The sequence below is a fragment of the Callionymus lyra genome, chromosome 16, assembly GCF_982586985.1.
Source record: "Callionymus lyra chromosome 16, fCalLyr1.hap1.1, whole genome shotgun sequence".
NCBI lineage: Eukaryota > Metazoa > Chordata > Actinopteri > Syngnathiformes > Callionymidae > Callionymus > Callionymus lyra.
In genome coordinates this window covers 10,294,415-10,317,088 of record NC_141833.1, presented here as the reverse complement: position 1 = coordinate 10,317,088, position 22,674 = coordinate 10,294,415, and the positions used below count along the sequence as shown (strand labels likewise).

The 22,674-nt window shown below is 40.1% G+C and overlaps 1 protein-coding gene across 1 annotated transcript in view; it reads right to left on the bottom strand.

Moving 5' to 3' along the window:
* LOC148063609 (ephrin type-A receptor 4-A-like) overlaps nucleotides 1-21,974 on the bottom strand; it is a 34,606-nt gene extending 12,632 nt beyond the window's left edge. Inside the window, exons 1-9 of the mRNA XM_087811500.1 lie at nucleotides 21,681-21,974; nucleotides 20,439-20,506; nucleotides 17,467-17,664; nucleotides 16,783-16,893; nucleotides 16,069-16,423; nucleotides 4,308-4,463; nucleotides 3,314-3,808; nucleotides 721-845; nucleotides 467-626 (exon numbers count right to left, since the gene is read on the bottom strand). Of these exons, the coding sequence (XP_087667626.1) occupies nucleotides 467-626; nucleotides 721-845; nucleotides 3,314-3,808; nucleotides 4,308-4,463; nucleotides 16,069-16,423; nucleotides 16,783-16,893; nucleotides 17,467-17,664; nucleotides 20,439-20,506; nucleotides 21,681-21,828 (1,816 nt within the window). The 5' untranslated portion in view covers nucleotides 21,829-21,974. The remainder of the gene's footprint in view (nucleotides 1-466; nucleotides 627-720; nucleotides 846-3,313; nucleotides 3,809-4,307; nucleotides 4,464-16,068; nucleotides 16,424-16,782; nucleotides 16,894-17,466; nucleotides 17,665-20,438; nucleotides 20,507-21,680) is intronic.
* Nucleotides 21,975-22,674: the final 700 nt, after the last annotated feature.

The following is a 22,674-nucleotide window of genomic DNA, read 5'->3' as shown; positions in this document are numbered from 1 at the left end:
CTTGATAAGAGAAACATGTTTTTTATTTTATTTTATGCTATTGTTTTTAAATTGTTTTTCTTGATAATGAAGAAATTCTGGTTCAGAAACAAGATTGACATCTATGCTAGCTAGTACCCAAATGATTCTATTTTTGTTAGGTCACGTGGAATAAGAGATGGGAGGCATTTCCATTCTTCTTCTCCAGTTTAAACTAAAATGATAATCCAGATTTGACAATTGTCAATCACAACGTCACAAACAACATAACGTCAACAAGATGTTTCAGATCAAAGCTTGCAGAAGGTAAGTGAGTATTTTTTTTTTATTATTTGTATAGTGCTTTTCCAGACCAGGGTCACAAAGCGCTTAAACAATCAAAACAATATTCAATAAAGTATATACTTTAAAGGTCAAGATAAAACTGATAACACAACAGGAGTTCCAGAAAATCAAGGAAAAGCCTGAACAAATAAAAACGTCTTACCTGAGTTGGTGGAGAACTCAAACGGCGAGCTGAACTCTCCGTAGCCGGCGGCGGTGCGAGCGCGCACGTGGAACACGTAAACGGTGAGCGGGTTAAGACCGGCGACGTCCACGCTCTGAGAGAACGTCCTCATTATACGGTAGGACCTTTCTTTCTGGTTCTGATAAGGCAGGACAAATAAATTCTTATCAACGCATAAACACAAACCCACGCCGACGAGTCTGAACTTTATTAACCCCGGCGGAGGCGCTCACCTTTTCGTAGAACTTGACCTCGTATTCCAGGATGACCCCGTTGGGATGATCGGGCTGTTGCCACGACAACAACAAACTATGTCTGGTCACGTCGCTGGCGTGGATGGATGACACCGGGGAGGGGGCTGAGATGGGAGGGGAGATAAAAATGCTAATAAATAACACGGACGCCGCCGATAACGAATTCAATCTGCGGACGGTAATAAGTCAACAGATGATGACATCATAGCGTCAACGATCCGGGGGCGACCCGGCGCACCTGAGATTTGACCCACTTCCTGCCTTTCTTTTTTCTTCAGGTGTACATTCCTTGTTATTGTTCGCCCTCCTTTGTGTTGACAGGACAGCGAGGCCATATGGCTGGACTTGACACGTCCCAGACGCACTCTCACGCTGGCGACATTTCTCCAACTTATTTCCCCGAAGGCATCTCAAACTAAGCAGGTGTTGCCACTTCCTGCGTGCCAGCCGTGAAAAGCCACGACAGTTGAAACGTACCAGAGCGCAAAACACACACACTCGGAAAAAAAAACCCTCTGAAAACTCATCCGGCGTGTGTGTGAGAAACAGCTCAGCAGCTGACACCTTCACAACTGAAATGAAACACACCATAAAATCCGGGTGACCCTTTAAACACTTCATGGTCACCGACTGAAAAAATCCCCTTCCTGCACACGTCTAGTTCGTAAGGAGGTGTCACTCCGATGAGATTCTCGCACTTTTTTGCAGACAGTTGCTCATTTGCATTTAAGTAAACCATTTACATTCCCTCGAATATGTCCCGACATCTGCTTCACAAGCAGCCCTATCATTAATTCCAGTGTGGCGAGGTGTGGGAGGACACGCTAATAACTATGGCAACTCCAACGGGCGCCGGGTGAGGGCAGCGGCTTCAAGCCGAGAGGAACAAGACAATTTGTTGTGAGGTATTGTTGCCGAATATTGAGCCTGGTGTTGTCGAGTCAAATGTAAAACCAATAGCATAATTTGCTCAGCGGGAGGAAACCGAACGCGGTTCAATAGATAAAGAAAAGAATCATCATCTCTTTTGTGAGGAATTGAGGGAAAGAAAAGGCATTATGAACGCGTCAAAGACTTGTCAGGGTGTTGGAGAAGGGAATGAGCTGATGACACGTCTTTTTTTATAAAAACTCAGTTAACTTATTTGTTATAAACAGAATATCTTTTTTATGCTACATACTTCCCTTTTCTGCAGGTTGAAGCTTATTTTCGTTTAAAAAATACCATAAAGAACACTTTTAATTAAATGAGTTTGGATACTTTTGTGTAGGTTTGCAACACTAATAGACTCAGGGACTCATTCATTCCTAGGCTTTATAATGATGTTTTTGGGGGCAAGAGCAAGTGAAAGTATGATGTATTATATTCCATGTTGTATCCTTTTTCCTTTGTATCCTTGTCTTTGCGTTATTCCTTTCCTTTCCTTTTTTGTTTCTTTGTTTTGCACTTTGTTCTTATGACGTTTATGATGTCTGCTGTGAACTGGAACCCAATTTCCAGAAGGAGATCTCCAGAGGGATTGATAAAGTCTAATCTAATCAATCCAAGGTTTATTCTCCTTATCATTTCCATTAATCACAATAATAATAGACATTCAAATAAGTTGAGGAAACAACATTTAAAAAGAGTCATAAATGCATGTTTTACACAGCAAGCAAAAGTGATTGTTCTGTAAGTCGTGGGTGACGATCTGTATAACACCAGTTCTAATTCTCTTATATTGACAAAGATACTCTCTCTTACTTATATTTGCTATTTACATTTTGATTATATCAACATGTACATGAATCTACTTTGATTTGTGCTCATGGTAGCTACATACCACGCAAAATATAACCATTTTATTAACATTCAAATTTTATCAAATCTTTCTTAAGTATTTAAGACATTTTCAACAACTTTTAAAGACTTTTTTTATATTTTCATATACTACTGTTATTAGCAGCATGTGGCCCTTTGGATGTATTTATGTGGCCCTCATGGTGTCAGAGTAGAACTGACCTGCGAGGAACATGTAGATAAAGTTTCTGAAGGCTGACAATTTTATTTTGTATTTATTATTGTTGAAGTGAACACTGAATACAGTTTAGTTTCATTATTAATGGATTTTTAAATTTTTTATGGTATAGTTCGTTTATTATTATTATTCTTTTTAACATTTTTGTAATCGTACGTTTTTTCATCCTGTTTTTGGCTCTTCGCTCATTTCTTTTTTTTCTTGACGGGCCCTAACATCAGTCACAGTGTACGGGGGTAAAAATCGAGCTACAAATGCAAGTGATTTGTTTGTTAATAAACCACACGATTGTGTTAGTTAAATGTCATTTTATGGACATTAACATGACTTTTTGTTGGTTGAAATGTATTTTTAATCTTACATGCTAGCACTGCACTTCCATATGTCATTGTTCTCGGTAGTAAAGTGGTAAAGATACAGCCTTTATGAACCATAACGTCTATTTCGTCAGTGTCTGTAATGAGTAAAATTGGATTTGAAATGAGGAGGAAACGCTTCAAATTGATGTCAATAATTTGAGAACTGATACAAAGTATGAATGCTTTGGACTCTTACCGGCCTGGTTGGTCGTCACGGTGACCGACACGCTCTGGGAAGCTGCTGCTCCGCTCACCCTGGACACCCCGTTCTGGGCGTAGACGATGAAGGTGTAGTGCGTGTGCGCTCTCAGCTCGCTCACCACCATCCTGGTGGACTTCAGGCCCGTCTGGCTCGGCGACACCTGCACGTCCGAGCCGCAGGGCTGGCAGAGCTGCGATCCGGGTCTGGAGTAGTCTTTCTGGTAGACGCCTCTCCCGGACGGATCGGAACCCACGATCCCCTGGTCCGACTGCATCCTCTGGCCGCCCGGCGGATGGAGGGTCTGGTTCCTGGCGAGCGCTCTGCCGGCGTTCAGGATTCGTCCACTTTGATCCCCGGCTTGGCAGATAAGACACTCCAGGCTGTAGCTTATGTCGTTGCGACCCCCCAACCGGCGAGGCGGGCTCCACTCCAGAACCACCGAGGTCTCATTCACGACGGAGATCAGCTGCTGCGGAGCTGACGGGGGCTCTGAGGACAGGAAAGACACAAATCTAAGCCTCATAGTGAAGTGGATGATGAGTGGATAGGGGGGGGGGGGGGGGGGTTGGCATTACTATAACTAACATCTGTTCAGAGATGTTTTTCTTCTGTGGTATTTCTTTCTTGTGTGCGCAGAAGACACCGAGAGCATGTTTTCATTTTTCCCAGGCCAGGGAAGCCATGTGCCGTATATATAGGCATAATTAAGTTTACGACGCACAGACCGAGGTCTCCGAGTCTCCGGCACAACACTTCCTCCGAGCCAGAGAAAGAGCATTTTATTCCCTCCTTCAATGTCTTAAGTCACGACAGACGACGACGGGCGGAGGAGTCATAAATAATTGGATCACAAAAACACACAGCGGCCATTCAGGCTGACATCGCGTCTCACTCTATCTGATAAGACTCTGAGAGGAAAACAAACACCTTTTTTGTCTCTATTGGCGTTCGTCAGCAAAGAGTGTAGCGACTTAAACTCGGTTCTTACGGGAACAGGCCATGGACGGAGGGTCGGCGTCGGCCCGGAAGTATCCGGAGTGGCATTCGCAGGTCCTGGCGCCGTTCCGGAGGGAGTAGCTGTGAGGAGGACACTTCATGCAGGCGGCGTCGGACGACCGGGCCTTGTAGAACCCAGTGGTGCAGGCTGAGGAAACACAACGTATGGTCACATATATGAAGATATTTATTTGAGGTTTACATTTTACAAAGTTTATTAAAGTCAGAAAAGCACCGAGATACCGTGTACATCTGCCAAGGAGCTCATTTTTCAATGATATTGTTTCACCTAAAATCATTTGTTCAGTACTAGCTTTACAATGTTGTTCAACCAGTGATGCTAACTTAGCAACATCATCCCTTCACTTTTGCGACTATAAAACGTTTTATTTCAAGACAATAATAAAGCTTTTTTTTTTTTTTTACTAAAGCCAAATGAAAGGTTATTTATTTTCATTATTCAATTGTAAACTGCTTTTTATTGGAATTGAAAAAGTGTGAAAAAAGAGTTTGAAGCCATAAATGTTCACTAACTTCCTAAATCCATGAAGCAACAAAACACCACAAACTCTTTCTTGGTACATTATTAGAACCAAAAAGTCCCCAACCACTGGGCTGTGGCGCCTGCATTATGGCTCGACAAAAAACAAACAAATAAAAACATTGACTTGAGATTGGTGGGATAACTGCTGTCTCAGATTTTATTTTGACAAGAAAAACACAGGATTTCTCTAAAATAAAAAAAGACTGTGGCTCTTGTCAAGAACGTTTCTTGACCCTTTTTTGACCATGTTTAGTAAAAGAAAATAACGAAAAAATGTGGTAAACACAAACTGTATATCATCTCGTAGTGCCTGTAAATTTAGCGTGAGATGTATTTTGATGCATTTAATGATCCATTTTTAGCTGTGGTCTGTGAAAATGAAGAAAAAGGATCTATATGCTCTGCTACGCTATGATATGCTATGCTATGCATTGCTCTCATATGCTATGCTATGTTATGCTCTGATATGCTACGCTCTGCTATGCTATGCGCTGATATGCTATGCTATGTTATGCTCTGATATGCTACGCTATGCTCTGCTATACTATGCTCTGATATGCTAAGCTCTGCTATGCTATGCTCTGATATGCAATGATATGCTCTGCTCTGCTCTGCTCTGCTATGCTATGCTATGCTATGCTATGCTATGCTATGCTATGCTATGCTATGCTATGCTATGCTATGCTATGCTATGCTCTGATATGCTATGCTATGCTATGCTCTGATACACTATGCTATGTTTATACTATACTATGTTACTCTATACTATGCTATGGTATATTGTACTACGCTCTTCAAATCATTTTTTTTAAAATTAAAAATATAATATAATATAATATAAAATAACATAACATAACATAACATAACATAACATAATATTTAACACTTTCTTACACTGAAAATGGCGAATAACCAAAACTACTTTCAATTGTGAGGATATTTTCCTTCATATCAATAAACATACTGTATGTGTAACTCAATAGTTCACGTTCAAGTAACAGGATGTATCAATGACCTCCTCTAAGCTCCAAAAACAGGTTTGACTAAAAGATCATGTGACACCAGATCATGGAAGCAGCATTGTCTACAACTGTAGAGTCTGTGAGAAGAAGAGTCTGGAGATGAAGCCACGGTTCAAATGAGCCGCTGATCATCTTCCTCCTCGACGAGCTCAAAGTGAGCAGTGGCGGCGCCAGCAGCCCACACAAATATAATTGACATTTAAATATATGAAAGCCACACACAGGAAGAGACGGTGAAAGCCGGTGGTGGTGGTGTGTGCGAGGGGTCTGCGCATTGACACAGCAACAATACAATAAATGAGTGCATAATTACAGCCTTTGACATCCACTAGTGAGGAGAAGACGACGCCAGAAGACGTTTTCTCCTGAAGGAATTCCATCATTTGTCTCCATTGCAACTTTCTTTTTCATCATCACCCTCTATTCATGCCATTTCCCCATCTTTCCCGGTGCAATCCCCGTCTTCCCCCCCCCCACTCCACATCTGCACGGGGGGATGCAGACGTCCCAAAGATTGAGCTTGTGTGGGAACACCATCGTCTGTCACTCTTTTTATGACACGCTCATCAGCGTCTTCCCTGTAATCTTCCCTCAAACGCCACCACTTGTTTGAACGTCCGTGGATCTGCTCTTTAACATCTCCTGTCCTTCATATTCGTCACTGGTTCTCTTGTTCGTTCTTGTCCGACACTTCAGGAGTCGACTCATGTGCATTACAAAGGCAATAACTGACTTGAAACCGTTGATCCGTCATCAAATGAAAGAAATATCATAAGAATGACTTCAGTGTTGGTATTAGATAATGATAAATAATGGTTAAATACACATTAACAACTATACAAGTCTATCATTATAGAATCCAAAAATAAATCCTTACGTCTTAGGGAGGGCAACTCCAACTGGTCCAGGGGGACAGAAGACCATGAAAATTGAAATATATCCGAATATGATGCAATTTAAACCATATTTGATACATGGAAGATATTCATAATTACACCATAATCCACCTGTACTTTTTTCGCTTTTACCCATTCTTTTTTATATAATACATTTCCATGTATATGTCAAAGTACAGATTGGAATCTAGTAGGATCTGGAATCCTACTAGTAGGGATTGGAATTCCAATCTGTACTAGTGGAATCCTACTACTGTATTGGGATCTGAATATTGGAATTCCAATCTGTCCTAGGACAAGTGTGAATTCTACCAGGACAATCTCCAATTCTAATAGGAGAAATTCAAACCCTAACCCATATCAATACAATCTGTACTAGTAGAGATTGGAATTCCAAGAGATTGGAATTCAAATCTCTACTAGTGTGACATCTGTCTTTGTCATTTCTATTCAAGTCATTTGTTTGTTTTTCAAACGCCTGCTAAAGCAAACCTACATACTTAACTTAAGTGTGTGGTTCAGCGAGTCTCACGGTAAAAGAACAACTGGTTTAAGGTCCAATTACTTTTAATATTGCTAAATCTAATTCATGTCATGAAACTACTGCTAACACAACAGTGAGCGACATTTGTTTGCTGTTTACGAGCTGACGCTAGGTAAGGGTCTGGAGCTAAATTAAATTAAGTCTTCAGTCCTTGATGAGATAAGACCATTTGTCTGTTCTTCATTAAGTACAGAGAAAGGTCCCAGGGGGGGGCGTTAAATTAATTAGGACCACTCAAGCTAATACGACAGTTTTTTTTTGGGTCAGACAAATACGTTTGATTCTCTTTAACATGCGATGGAAATCAGCGTAATGCATCATGTTTTCGCTGATGTTTGAGTCTGGTTTTCTTGAGGTTTCTGCCTGAAAAAACCTGTAGTAGCCCTTTTTATTTGATGCTAAAGCTGCACAACTACTAAAATAGGAGAAAGATTGATCCAAATATCAATCATGTTGGTCCAAGTTAGCTTCAGACAAACAACTTTTATGTGTCAATGTCACATTTCTTTCACATCATCATGAAAAACAAGAGGAACGCTGACTTCTTCTTCTGCAGTGGAATAAATTGGATCCAATAACTAAAAAATGAGGGAATTGGTGAAACCTGGTCTCCTTTGATGCAGTATATCAATAATCTGAGTCAAAACTTTTTTAACATTACAGATTTTTTTTTGTTTTATTTTCCATTTCATCCAAAATTCCACTGTATTTACAGTACGTCTTCTACTATATATGCATTAGCAATTTGGTCAACTATATGTGTTTATATAAAGATATGTTTATCTTTTTGTATAGATTTATGTACACAATTTACAATTATAATTATGTTTTTTATATTTTCTTTTTAAAGCCCTTAAAGGGAATCTCATGTGTTGATTTAAGTGTGTCTTAAATAGATGTTGGACTCTATTGTATCATCAGTATGTGTCTGTTTGTACAAAACTCTCTTTTCATTTAAATAGTTATACTAGAAAAAACGTGCTTAAACCACGCCCACACTTCCTTTTTTCTGGAGATGAACTCTTGTTTACCATAACCACACCCACTCTGCTGTGATTGGTCGAACATCAAGGTTTGTCACCCCGCGTCATCAATCCCGGAAGTCTCCATCTCCAAGGGACTCATTGTATAACCAAAGCAGGGCGTGATGACAGCTGGTCGGAGGAGGAGTCAAGCCATTATTACGTCATAATGGACTCTTGTAACCTCTCGTTCGCCCAGATTTCAGACAAGGGAAAGCTTTATAGCAAGTAATAACTTCAGAAGATCATGATGAGGGACTTCCTGCATCTTGGAGAAGAAGACTTCAACAATAAACGTGAGGGGGGACGGAATTACATCTTTGTAACTTACTGTATTGTGAATGTTTGTCTGTCTTTATGCTTGAAAATCAATTACGATTAAAATAAGAAAACAAAAGAGACTTGTATTTTTATCCTGAATGGATATATCTTGTATTTCTGAAGTTAAATGTGGTCCAAAAAAGAAAGCATCACTATTGTCATTAATGGACAAGAGCTGTAATAAATTGTGGAGAAGGAACCTAATGAGCACCGCGGCGATGGGTCATAAACCGTCTTTGTCACTGCCTCCACTAAAATGCTTTCTTTCCTCGAATGCCGGAGTCAGAATGAAGAAGCACAAGGAAGAACGAAGCTTTTGAAGCCGTAAAGTTCCCTCAGCACCCTCTCATGTGTCCATTCTCTCTGTTGTCTGCAGCCTTTTGTGGTTCAAAGTGTTTTAGGTTCGCTCGTGGTGTGGTGTTGGTGGTGGGGGGGGGTGTTGCTGACCTGGAATAAGAGCTCATGAGGGTGTCATTAACCCGACATTAACCCCAAGCTACTGAGAGCGTGGGTTCCACCAGATCAGAGGAGAATAAACACAAGGAAACAACGGCACATCATGGCTTTTTGATAACGTGTACACTTCATGTGAAACAAAGTTTGGGGGGTAAAAAAAAGTGTTTTTTGACACTCATTAGGTGAGGAATGAGGGGGAGGCGGGGGAGGCCGACGCAGGGGGGAAGGTGCCCTTTGATTACTATCAGCCGACATTTACATACGCATTCTTCTAACTAAAATGCAAATGGGGATTATTGCAGATCCAGCTAAGAGCGTCGTCGGCAACACTGTATCCCTGCGTGTCTTCCCCTTGAACCCCTGTTATCTGTCATCTGCCCCTTGTTCCTGCCCAGCGGAGGGGTGTGGAGAGAGGAAGTCCCTACCGCCCGACACCTGTCTCGCTGATGGATGGATGGAGGGAGGGACGGAGTGACGGATTGATAGACCGCCACTTAAGGTACCGGGACACTTTTAATCACGGGGGGTCGTGGCCCTGTTAATTAAAAACCCTCGGGAAAAGCTGGAGATGCTTATCGTTTCAAAGCAAAACATGGCGAGGGTTTAGGAATGTGCTCGGAGGCGGCGTCACGTCCGTCCGAAAAAATTTAAATACTCACAAAAACAGTTGAAGGGAAAATGTGTGTGTGACTGAATTAGCATGTGAAAAGAGAGCCACAACAATAACCTCCATCGACAGATCACCCACTGCCACCAGCTAAATAAACCCCCCCCCCCTGGCCCTGACCGCGGATCAGAAAGAAGCGAGGGAGAAGGATAACAAGGAGGAGATAGAAGTGTCGGATGGGGTTTTCGGTGCCAGGCGGCGGAAGACAATGGCCCACGCTTACTCCACCTGGGCTTCACTCTGAACAGCCGACGCTCACGTTTCCCCCCTTCGTCCTGTTTGCCACACTCTTCAGCCTGCATTCCCGGGCACCCCTCCAAACTCAGTGCATCGGGAGCGTGGGCTTTGTTAGACTGAAAATCCGAGGTACAGTACACACTCGTGCACGGACACACACTCACCAATCCAGCACCGTCTACGGGGCCAAAAGAAGAAAAAAAATAGGAACCGCGATGCAATAATTAGTGGGACTGAATACAGCGATTACACACTCCTTCTATCACCCGCTCACTTTCTCTTTCTGCCATCCACGGCTGAAGCTCTCGTCCAAACCCCCCTCCGCTGCAGGTGCGTTGGAAGCATGAAATCTCTCCAGACGCAGCAAACACACAGAAACATTCTCCCGGGCGAGAGGAACCAGACGACAGCAGAAAAGAAGCCGGAAAAAAAAAGGAGAAACAAAAAAAAAAAGTGAAATCCTCCCCTTTTTTTTACTCGGCCTCTCCAGTCATTCACATTTCAAATTCCCTCTGTTGTTCCTCCTCCCTCGTTTCCGAATCCTCCCAGACGGCTCGCAGCTGTCAAACTTTTGACGTCTTCATCTCCCGCGGTCGTGACCCTGCACTCTAGGTTTAAACTCCCTCTATGCGAGCGCGAGTGTGGCTGTCAGTCACAGTTTTTTGACGTCTTCATCGCGACCCCGGTCGTCGGCGGGGCTTTCAGGATGACGAGGGGGAGTCCCCCGTCTCTTATGTGGCTCCGCTCGTCCCCTTTGCACCGGGCGATGGACCCCCAGCAGGGGAGGGGCGACCCGGCATTGATGCCTCCTGCTGTCGGTGGACCCCTTTTCAACCTTTCCATCTTCCCATTCAGCATCTAATCCCTTCTTCCTCTCTTGTCTCATCCTCGCCTTTATTACTCTCCTCGAACTTATCCACGTCTGCTATAGTTTCCCTATCAGTGCTTTAACATGTTTACAAAAAAAAAACATTGAATTAATTGCAAAAATTGCATCTTATACCAAATTGCTTCTGCAACATCTTCAAGGTAATTTGTTCAATCATTCTCCCGCGAGGTGGATTTATAATTCCTTCTAAGTACGTTCTTAGACGAGCACTCGTGGGCTCGAGTATTGATTTAAAGTCATGCCAGTGCAGGCTCAGATAAGTGCTGTTGTTTGGAGGTCATCATCAAGTGTGAGTCTATCTAATCAGCCGAGCGCCGCGACTTGTAAATTAAAAGCCTCTCGAGTTTTTTTAATTAAATGTAGGTAAAAGTACGTTGTTGAAGTTTTGATTTGAAACTAAAAAAAATGTAGCCTAGAGGTCACGATAATTTACTGCAAGGTAAATAGATTAGAAGTAAAAAGAAGAAATACTACTTTGTTGTTTTTCTTTATTAGATATATTGTACTGCTCCCATCTTCTCCAATACTCTCAGGTTGACGTCCTATCATTGTCTTTCTAATAGCATCAATGCTTACCCTCCTCCACATGTTGGCGTCAATTGTTGGCACCTTAAGCATGAACCAAAAGCAGGAGGTCACTATCTTAATCCATAAAGGTCTCTTGAGTCGGCTCGGAGTCTCACGGGGGCTGCACGGGTCCCACAGAGATCTTCTTGGGCTCAAAATGACCGGCATGAAATGCTCCGTGTCTGGACTGAGTCGGATTTTTCGTTATTGGTCTTTTTCGAAAACGTTTGTGCGCTTACTACATCATTCTAGAGCTCTGTGGCTCACATACTAAGCAAGTTACATCCTTTTAAAAGCCTTCCAACGTTTTTTCATTGCAGCTTCCACGTAATTTTCCAAAAGCTGTAACGCCCGGTCTGGAAAATGATGCTAGCACCCCTTATAAATCCACGTAAGCACATTTAAGCTACAATAACATATTCATCAAATTACTTGGCCTCTGCATTTTTTATCTAAAATATTTTGTAGCTTTTAAAAATCCCCAGGAACTTCAGCTAGTTCGCTATATAGTAATGCCTCGACCTTTTGACAGATAAGTGGTATGTTATGTACCAAAACATACCACTTATCTGCGCAACGGAGTTGCAAGACAGTTGTGTTAAAGGACGGCCTGGAACACATTTGGCCCCCATTCTAAAGTTTGATACATATAAGTTATAACAAACAGGGAGATGCAACTTCTTTAAATAACAAGGAAACTATTCATTAGGATGATAACTTTAGGCAGTAAATTCACCGTCAGTCATTGTCGTGAGGTGCTTAATGAATCCTTAAAAGTTGAGTCCAGGACTCTTCCTTAAGGGCCATATTTTATGTAGTGCCAGTATTGAGTGATCATAAAGACAAAAGGGACCAAATGAAAGACTGAGTAAGGTGGATAAACTGGTTGTGTTGTTTGTTTTGTGTGTTATCTTATTTCATTCTTTTATTCCGTACTGACACCACAAAACACCAATGTTGTGTTTACAACACTGGCATTACAAGTTTCGGATTCTTACTCTTAAAATAAAACAAAAAAATATATATATATATATATATAATAGTTACATCATTATTATAGGCTTAAGTTCTTATTTAATTATTCATACAATATATACATTTTTTTAAACTATGGACAATAGATGTAAATATGACATAAACACACTTACATAAACTTATATTTATATTTTATATCGATTCACTGTATATCAACATATATTTCCTCGATTTACAAAAATGATAAGCAAAGAGACTATTTTTTTCAAACATGAAGTTAGCCATGACACACTCTATAGATCAGTTTTATATTCATCCTGTTTCTCTTCTAAGGACAAATGATTTTGGCTACTTGTAGTCATATAAGCTAAAGTATAAGTTATATATCAGATTGTTATTTTAAATGTAAGAATTCTGCTACAACCGATGTTTCTTTATTATTGTCTTGTCAAGACAACGAATCGTAGAATTATAAAATAATCTAGACATTAGTAATTGAGTCTAATAAAAATGTGTTTGCTGTACTATTCCCATCTCTAGAAGGTATTATTGAAAAAATATTATGGCTTGATGAAGTTCAGGTTTCTAAAATTCAAAAGGAATTCCGACTGTATTTTCAATATTTACTCATTCAGGCAGTGAAAACAAAGGAGATACAACACAGCCTGAGCGAGTGTCAAATTCAGCGAGAATCGTAGTATCAGCAATTCTTCGACATCAGAGCGAACGCTTGGCATTAAAGATGCAACTCGTCTTCACGCAGGTTATTCCCGGAGACAGCGTCGTAGCTGGAAGCACCGACATCTCCTTTCTCAGCGAGAAAAATATTTGCTTCTGAAATACCCTTGAAAATGAATTTAAAAAGGCTGGGAGTGAGAAGTACAACGGAACGTGTTGGTGGGGATGATACAGACTCGCTCTTCATAACAACTGACAATGAGACCAGAGCTTGTGGATACATTACGACCAGCCCTGCTCCTTCTCCTGCTTTTATCCCTTTCCATATTTTGAACTTGAAATGGGAAAAGCATTAAGGTGCCTCTCCAAACTGCAGGGTCAGACTTTTCACTGAGCGGCACTCGCTATTCATCCAGACTTTGATGGATTTCCTCCGAGGCAGCTGAGCTCGGCCAATAACCCGGCGAGTGAGAGTGGGAACTGGAGAAGTGAGCAGCAGATAGATGGATGGCACTTCACATCTGTTGGAGGTTCAGCCCGAGTCAAGGGTCTCTCCTAAATCTTGCGGTGGAGAAACATATTTCAGGACTCAGGGTCCAGCCTGCCGTCCTCCTCCTCCATTCAGGGGGAACAAAGCAAGGGCGAAAGTTTTGTGGTGGTGGGGGGGGGGGGGGGCGTTTGTCCCATAGAGAAATGTGGCTCCTGTTTGGAGGAAGTTTCAAATTCTCCGTATTGCCAACTGGCACAGACTGCATTTCTGTCATTATGTCCTTTCTCTGTAGCTTCATCCCTGTTCAGTCGCCTCTTTTCCTCTTTGAATTATGGCCTGTTTGTTATACAATTAGCCTTCTGGGATGAGCTTCATCAATAAAAATCAACCGAGACCATCAGTGGTGCCGCTATTGCTGTCCTCACTGGTCTCAGCACTGTCCATCTGGTCGTGTGTGGATGGAACTATCTGTTGTCTACTGCCTCAATCGGAGAAGTGTTTTCCCAAAAATCCTCCCATAAGGACTGTTTTTTTTTTAAACAACACTTTCTCCCACCAACCGACAGCTTGCAACATTTTGGCACAAAATGTTTCACTTATTCGTTTCACACAGAAGTATTTCAACTTCATTTATTTGTGCACATTGTTGAAAGAAAACCTCAAGTGAATATCTATAAAGAGGTCGTACAAATCTCTCTATCTATATATATAGATAGATACATATATCTATCTACAGTATATATATAGATAGATATATCTATATCTATCTATATATATAGATAGATATAGAAGATATGTTTGTGTGTCCACTTGATTTAAATGTATATCGCAATTTAGATCAAATTTAAATCATAGATAGATAGATAGAGAGATAGAGAGATAGATAGATAGATAGATAGATAGATAGATAGATAGATAGATAGATAGATAGATAGATAGATAGATTGTTTATATAGTGCATACGAAGTAAGGAAGATTTCCAGAATTTTCTTTCACCCACTTTTAAGGGTTTCAAAGGAATGCAAAGGTCATATAGTCCAATTTCAATGACATTAAACCATATAAAAAGTAGTATTTCCTAAATGTCAGCCCCTTTCAGCAATTTTAAGGCCCATAATCTTCCTGAACTTTTGAAACAATTGTTTATATTTTTATGATGTTATTTTCCTTACGGGGTGAAAGACAGATATTTCAGCTAGTACATAATAAAGTAGACAAAGTACCCAACAAAAAGACAAAAAAACAACAAACATACCAAAAACACTTTGAATAAGTAATTCTAGATCAGGAATCTTCGGATTCTCAAGTTTACGATTGTATCTAAACACACCGACCACGTCACATTCTTTGTCAACCTGGCTGTTTGTGCCTGTTACCGAGCAGCTTATAGCTAGTTAGTTAGCATGACATAGACATGTTTCTGAAAGGAAAAAGACCAAAGAAGCAGATCCACAGCCCCTGCCACAGATGATCTCCTGAACATCTAACGTTCAAAAACATGTGGCAGCATACATCAAGTATGGCTTCATAAACAGAAACACAAAAATGTCCCGGAATGCTTTTAAATACTTATTATTGAAAACAGTATGAATAAGGAAATAGACTCTAAAAGTAGATGTTTGGGAATCCCTGGCTTAGATAACAGAATCACATTCAACTTTCTGCTACATATTTTGGCTACTTTTCAAATGTAAACTGATAATAATTATTGATTTCAAAAAATCAATTGTAATATAAGAGTTTCAATTGTTGCAGTGTAATATGAGTACCTTTATCCAGCAGATTGGACACAATAGCTGAGCTGATATCTCACTAATATGATGAAAGCCAGTTAACAATTGTATTCTTTTTTAGACAAAGGAACCCTAGAGCAAAACCTTCGCATTTTATCCTTTAATAATTGCGACAAATGCTGACAAAATATGGCAAAGCCAGCAGATAGTGACTATTGTGGGCGGCTTTATGATGGTTTAGTACACGGCGGGAGAAACTGAGTCCAACTAATAAATTAGGAAGCGTATCAAATGCATTATCGCTGTGACACGGAGCTTTTATTTAAAGCCTGTTTTATTGCTACTTTGCTGCACATGTTTAAAACAGGGATGTCCAACTCAATCACACACATGGCCAACAATTTAATCATAGCTTTGGGGCAAACGCATTTTCATGTTTATTTATTGTAAAATTATCTTTAAATTCTTTGCCTTTATAATTTAAATCAACGATCTCTGCCCCTAAGCTTATCTTAAACACTATTTTCTTCATAGATCACCTCCTGGGCCACATAAATAACTCGACAGGCCAGATTTGGCCCCTGACCCTTAAGGAAAAACTTCTCAAAATATGCTTTTGTTTAAACCACATCAAAAACTTGTTTAAGTACTAGTTTAAACAAAAGTTTTCCTTCTTCAGGAGCAGAATTAAGTCACGAAACGCGTCACTGACCTTTGCAAGTTCCCGCTTTTTCCTCATATCCAGGGCTACAAAGACATCCACCGATCGGAACCAGCCACTCTCCGTCGGCGCCGCAGTACATCTTGGGCTCCTCCTTCTCTTCTGACTGGTTAACACACGACCCCCTGACCTCGACCAGCGACGAGGTGTCGGCCCCGGTCACCGTGTCAGGGAAGGTGGCCAGGTTGCGCACGGTGAGCGGACACGTCTTGTAGAAGACCCTGACCGACACCAGTGCGATGCAAGCGCCGACGTCCTGGAACGCCAGGTAGAAGCCCTTCTTCGTGGTGACTCTCACGTCCCGCACTTCCGTGTTCAGCTTCATGATTCTGTCTCCGACGTCCACCTGAAGCGACAAAGAATGGGAGTCGTATTGATGAAAAAGGTCAATACGCCGGGGCGGTCACATTTATTCTATTTGCTTATTCAACCGGGACGGAGTTAATATTGACCCGCGGCGGAATTTACATTTTCGGTCACAGAGTGGGGAAAACGACAATGTCAATAGCTACTGTGCAGGAATCCTTTCAGTACGGACAAAAAAAAACAAAAGGCAGGGATAATGGCTTTCCCCGAGATGAAAAGTGCTTTGGAAAACACAAATGTTACGGCGCAGGCTGTTATTTTTCAAGACGAGAGCCAATTAAAGTGAGTTAAGAAGGACGAGTGAGGAGCTCCAAGTCTGACCGGCTTGATCAGCGTTACCTGAGTGAAGCTCTCGTCGGCTGCCACCGTGTCCACTTTAATGAAGCTGCTCTCTTTTATGTAGCTCTCCCTGTCTTCGTTGGACTCGTGGTAGTACAGATTGAACGTCTCCTGGAGGCACAAACGGATTATGAACGGACACATTCACCAAAGTGTTGAATTTAGCCATTAGATTTAATGACGTGTTCAGAAACGTTCCTTCAAAACAACCTTCATTGCTTATGTTAGACTTCCCATGATGCACTGCAACAGTTGAAGCATTAACTCAAGAGTGCATCTTGACAATTCTAAATAATTGAGACATGATTATGATTAACACCAGACTCTTTAATTACTTTAACCATTATAAAACAATGTTATTTCCATTTGAAACATCTATTTTTAATACTTTACGAACCCTTGGTACGTCAGAAGGTGGAACATGTTTTACTAATTCTTCTCAAAGTTTTATTTTTACTTGTTTTTACTGAGGGATAAATAATAAACCAAAACGTTTTGCAATTATTCAAACCATTTTTAAACTTTTTTTGTTATTTAATTGGCATTTAAACCAAAAAAAAGGCTTCAAAATAAGTCAAAAAGTCCATTTATTATGACTTTTCTGCCGACAACAATTATGACTATGGACTAGGTCGACTCTCCCCTCCCCCCCACCGTCAAGCTGTCCGCTGTAAATCTTCTCACCTTGCAGTTGCCGGTGACGCCCGGCAGACTGTTGCAGTCTCTCAGGGTGAACTTGACTTCCACGTAGACCCGCTGAGCACCAGAACGAGGGATCCAGTCGGTCCTGAGCCAGTTGTTTTGGTTGGTCTCTAGGACGTTGCAGACCTGGTACGTTCGGATCGGGATGTTCTTCTCGTCCATGATGCTCACCTCCTCCCACTGCACGGGAAAATGACCATGAATTACATTTGATAAGATTCATTAGAATGAGTTTTTAGAGTTTTTTTTTTCCAAATTTACAGAACATCTGCCTCCCTAGACGTTGAAAATATATATAGTTCTAATTTAGATGTGGGTAAAGTGCGGTTCAGCCTGAATAGCATGAAAAGTTTCATTTGTTACATATTAAAAGTGTTTAAAGATATTCTTATATACTGTATTTTATTATTGAAACTATCTACAACAAATTGCAATATATTTTCTTATGCAGTAAAAATATTTTTGGGGAATATCGTGCCTTGTCAATCAAATATTTTCAGCTCATATTTTATTCATGTACTATAATAACATGTAATTGTCTATTGTTTTAAAAAATAAATATTCTCTCACCTAGTATATACCTATAAAATAATCAAAATATAATGTACTTTCTTCTGTTTTACTTCTTTTAATGAATTACAATACACTTAAACAAGTGAATATATTAACTGTTATCTGAAAATGTGACACTTTTATAATGGAATTAAGAAGAACCACAATGATCCCAGTATATAATGTGACCCCCCAAGAAAAATAATTGCCTTCTCTTATTTCATTAGCTTTTTATTGGTGCTCAGATGATGACACTATTATCACCTATATTACCACTTTCTACTGCTGTGGACATTCTCTTACGTGGGATAAATGAAACATTATCTTATATTATCAATGTGTATATTGGGGTTACATTCAGAACTGATCTAAATTACAGGAATTGAAATCAATTAGTTTAGTTGAGAATTGCTTCCTGATGTACGACTACGACTAGCAACACAATGCTAATGATGTTTAGAAGATATGAATCAATGTTTTGGAAAGACAAAATAGAGGTCTGGTTTGAAAACTCAAAGTCAGACTCCCAATATTTTACCAGCTCCAGCTTCAAGGACTTGAAAAGACACATTTGTGAAGCATAATCAAGCGTAACTACATCATCCATCTTCACCCAGTGTTTGCCTTGTACCGTGACCCCTCCAACGACCGTTGAGCCTCCAAACTCCAAATTGGCTTTTCATTGCAAGCGAATAATAATATGCTCGACGCAGGTCGCAGGCATATAGCTTCGGTAAATGGGATGCCGGGTGAGAAAAGAAGGGATGAACAGAACGTGTGCTCGGCTGTGATTCATTCTAATAAGTAGGATGATATAGTATATTCATCGCAGATCATGATCCTGGTGATAAAAGTTGTGGCTTCGACAATACTACAGAATAAGACGATTGTAAGTTGATTTCACAAACTGTACGCAGTTCTTACCTTTATTTTTTTAAACGTCCATGTATATACTAGCTTTACCAAAAGCACATTCCTTTAAGATGAATGTTTGTGTGCGATCAACACAAATCAATACGTCGCCAGAGCAGATCTTGCTCGCATCAATCTTATCAAGAAGCTTCAGAGGAATTACTTATTAAATGTTGGCACTATTTAAACCATTAATCATGCGAAGACTGTCGCTGAATCCGATCAATACTCTGCTCACTCCAAGTCATTAGTGCATTTGATCCAAAATGTGAATCATAAACTGTTTAATTCTGAATGTTTGGGATAAAAATATTGAAAATTTTGACTGAGAACAGACTTATTATCTACATAATGTATGTGTCGGGCAAAAATGACTACAGAAGCCACTTATTTTAGAGTACTTTAAAGTGTTCTATGTCCTTTTAGCATTTTAAATGACCTTTATATCATGGATAGGAAAGCATGTAACAGTTTATCGCACATCACAGTAGAAACCTAACAAAAAGATCTTTGAAAAGTCTTCAGAAATGCCTTTTTATCACAATTGTTTCAAACTCACATAGAGGACCTAAATACTTCCTGTTTCGACAAATGGTATATTAACCAAGAAAGTATTAGGAGCTCAATATATCTTGATGATCTCAGTGTTTGCCCTACTTCATCAAATTCCTTTCCTTCAACATAACTTTGACTGTTATCGTAAACCTCTGTATAATTGTGAACAACAATAACCAACGTTACTTATATTATATTAAACACTGACATCTTCATATGTCGCAATATCATCATATCTACTTTGATTTGAGACGACCATCTGCCGGGGCCACATACCATTAAATGGTGGGGCCAGATTTGGCCCCCTGGCCATGAGTTCGACAGGTGTACCCTGGGAAATATTGAGGATCCAGATGGTAATCTTTTTGCATTGTTAGCTAAAGTTTATTTGTTTTTTATTGTAAGCTATTTTGTCGACACAAGTCAGACACATACAAACAACCATGTCCTCCAAATAGTATGTACAAAATACATCAAAAATTGCATTTAGCTCTACAGTACTGTGATATGTGTGTGTGTGTGTGTGTGAATGAGTGTAATGAAAAGCTCAGTGCATGCTGACCAGGACCCTGTCAATCAAACAGCGCACAAAAGAATGAGAGCATAGGAGAAGTCAAGTTCACCAATAAATCCGACAAGAAGAACGAAACGAAGCCACTGGGCTCCAGAAAAAAAAAAGAAGAAGATAATGGTAGAAATGTGCATTTCTTTTTCCAAGATCCATTCTGGCAACTGTAGAGTAATAAAAAAAATGACTTAAACTGACTCCCACTAGCAAGCTGGTGCAGGTTTCTGTCAGTGCCAAACACAATGGCAGTGATATTAGCTCTCGGTGCTCAACGGCTCATTTCCCTCACACTTGCTTCAGTGTGAGAGATTAAAAGCAGGTTGGATGTGTCCAGAAAAGAAAAATGTCAAAAGAAGGGCCCACTCACCCCTCCTTCTGAAGGACTGGCTGCCCATTTCAGCTCCCCTGGCACTGTCCTGGTGTCCAGCAGGGTCACTGTGACACACAGACAGACACACAACCCTGAAGAAATGTACATGTTGTATTCTACACACGTGTATTTTAAACTCTAGGAAGTTTCATGACGAACATAATCGCAGAGGAAGTTAAAACAACGAACAAAAAAAGATGTTCCAGGAGGCGTACAATCATATCACGTGCCAGGACTTTTAGTATTGTTAAAAAATATTGATTTAATATCCTGTATAACCTTAGAAACTGAGTGCACTGTATATTAGGGGCGTGTTTTGACAAAAATCTGTTGCGATACTGCATGAACAAGTATATATTTATAGTATTGTCGAGCACTTGACTCTGGTGTTGCAGAATTAACAGACAACATGATCCTATATGAAGTCGTAAATGCTTTCATTTGTTTTGAAACCAAAATATGTCCAAACATCAGCTTTAAAAGCGGCTGGAGTCGACTGTATCCTCTCGTCCCCAGTCATCGCTGGGATCCCATTGTTCCTTTAGTTGAGGTCGACGTAATGTAGGGGCCCGGAAGTTTAATCGCATACACACAAATGAACAAAAGCTGTATATATTTGCATGTTAATTGAAAAGAATGAAATCTAATTATCTTTTATTTTACGCAGAATTAAATTAAACACAAACCATAAAAGAACTACGATAAAAATAAAATGCAGTTCTGTAGAATATTAATACAGTATTCTCACACCCCTACTTTAAATCAAATAAGTATAACTCTTTAATCATAAGTTACCGAGCTAAAACTATCTTTATTGTTCAACATAAATAGCACAAGATCCATTAATACATACATTGTTGAATAAAAACACGATTATTCATTGATTTAAAATATAAAATGCCACTCAACTATGTATTTCAAACGATTTAATATTCGACTGAAGATCATTTAATTGTGATATTCACTGGTTGTTTTCAATAAATATTATTTGATATACATTGAAAACGTACAGTTCAATATGTTGCAGAACGATCACTTTAATTCAGATTTAGTCTTTTAAAGTGAATGTTTTTATCAGAAGAAATTGATCGACAAGCGAACGTTCAATAAAAAAAAAAAAAAGCTGAGCTATAACGCGTAACTCACTTCACTGTGCGTAACAGTGCGCGAGAATTCCAACAGTTTTAACCTCCACTTGCGCAAGAAATCTGACGTTTAAATAGAAGCCTCGTCTCTCACCTTCGTTCTGCGGGTAGATCCTGGTCCTGGAGCAGGACACGAGCGCTAGAATCCAGATGAAAGTGGGGAAGATCCGCCTGAAATGAGGCGCCATGTGGAAGCGCGTGTGTCCGCCGCTGGCTGCGCGCTCGGGCTGAGGATCCATCATCCCGGTGGGAACAGTGTGCGCGAATGAACCCGAGCGGGGAGAGATGTGCGCGCGAGAGGCGGAGGATAGTGCGGGGCGGTCTCTGCATCTGACGAGGATGGTCCACGAGCACGCGCACACACACGGTGCCCACCAGAGACTCCTAAAGTCTCTTTTGTTTTTGCCAAATGTTGGCAGAGGAAGTTGACCGGAGAGCTTTAAATATGGATCACACGTGGGCGTGGATTGGTTTTTTGCAAGAAACTAAAGATGAATAAATAGTTGGATTTTTCACTGACTTGAGATTCTCATGAAGCATCAAGTCAAATGTTACACGGAACCCTTGCTGCCGGTGAAGGGGCTTTTGTCACTGGTTTTACAACAGCGCCGCCTGTTGGTGACAATAAGAAATGGTTGATCGAAATCACAAGTAAGCTTAGTTTAGAAAGACTGCAAGAAATATGCAATGAATTTCCTGTAAGATATACAGAAAACACCAGTCAAAATCGTTGCCAGTAAAGTTGTTCAAAAGTACTTTAAATAAGAAAAGAAATTAGAGTAAATTGCTGCATATTTTCCAGTTTTTGCTGTATATGTACTGTATATATTCTATGTTAATCTTTGTATCCTTTGTCTTTGCTATTTTTCTTTGATTAATGTTCTTTATCTTTAGACTTAGATTGTATCATTGTTCTTTCTCTTTATTTCTCTTTTTTCTTATTTTATTTATATATATTTTTATGAATAATTGCTGTATTGCTGTGTCTAATTGGAAAAAACTGCAATTATAGTTCATTTAAGTTACAGTACATTTACAGCACACTTCTTGCCTAGTATTTTCTGTACATATTCCATGAAAATCATTAC